This window comes from Colobus angolensis, unplaced genomic scaffold (genome assembly GCF_000951035.1).
Source record: "Colobus angolensis palliatus isolate OR3802 unplaced genomic scaffold, Cang.pa_1.0 Scaffold18, whole genome shotgun sequence".
Lineage (NCBI taxonomy): Eukaryota > Metazoa > Chordata > Mammalia > Primates > Cercopithecidae > Colobus > Colobus angolensis.
In genome coordinates this window covers 2,044,862-2,045,225 of record NW_012114932.1, presented here as the reverse complement: position 1 = coordinate 2,045,225, position 364 = coordinate 2,044,862, and the positions used below count along the sequence as shown (strand labels likewise).

Here is a 364-nt window from a genome sequence, read left to right as displayed (position 1 = left end):
GAAAAAAAAAGACCTTCAAAGTTACTGCTGTTGATGTGGTCCCTGATAAACCAAGCAGTGGGAAACTAGTTTAGCTTTTAGTTCACATTCTAAAGTACTAATTTTTGTGGTTTATTTTGTACAGGTACTGCTATAACCAGAATTTGGTAGAAAAAGGATCTACTCGTTGGGGCCCTCTTGATAAAAAGAGATGTGGGGGGATTCTCGACCTGCTAACAGAACTGGACCTTTTCGGTAAGTTCTCAAATTTTAATATTGAAATTGCCAGTGTTTTAATTATAAATATGTAACATTTTGGCCTACTATAAATGCAGATAATTTCTCTGTGGAGAAATAGTTTCTAATTTTTTAAAAACAGAAACTT

At 33.8% G+C, this 364-nt stretch overlaps 1 protein-coding gene across 1 annotated transcript in view; it reads left to right on the top strand.

Annotated features, from left to right (window-relative positions):
• The window catches only part of RBM6 (RNA binding motif protein 6), a 146,750-nt gene that overhangs the window by 38,026 nt on the left and 108,360 nt on the right, over positions 1–364 (top strand). Inside the window, exon 2 of the mRNA XM_011939304.1 lies at positions 125–234. Within this exon, the coding sequence (XP_011794694.1) occupies positions 191–234 (44 nt within the window). The 5' untranslated portion in view covers positions 125–190. The remainder of the gene's footprint in view (positions 1–124; positions 235–364) is intronic.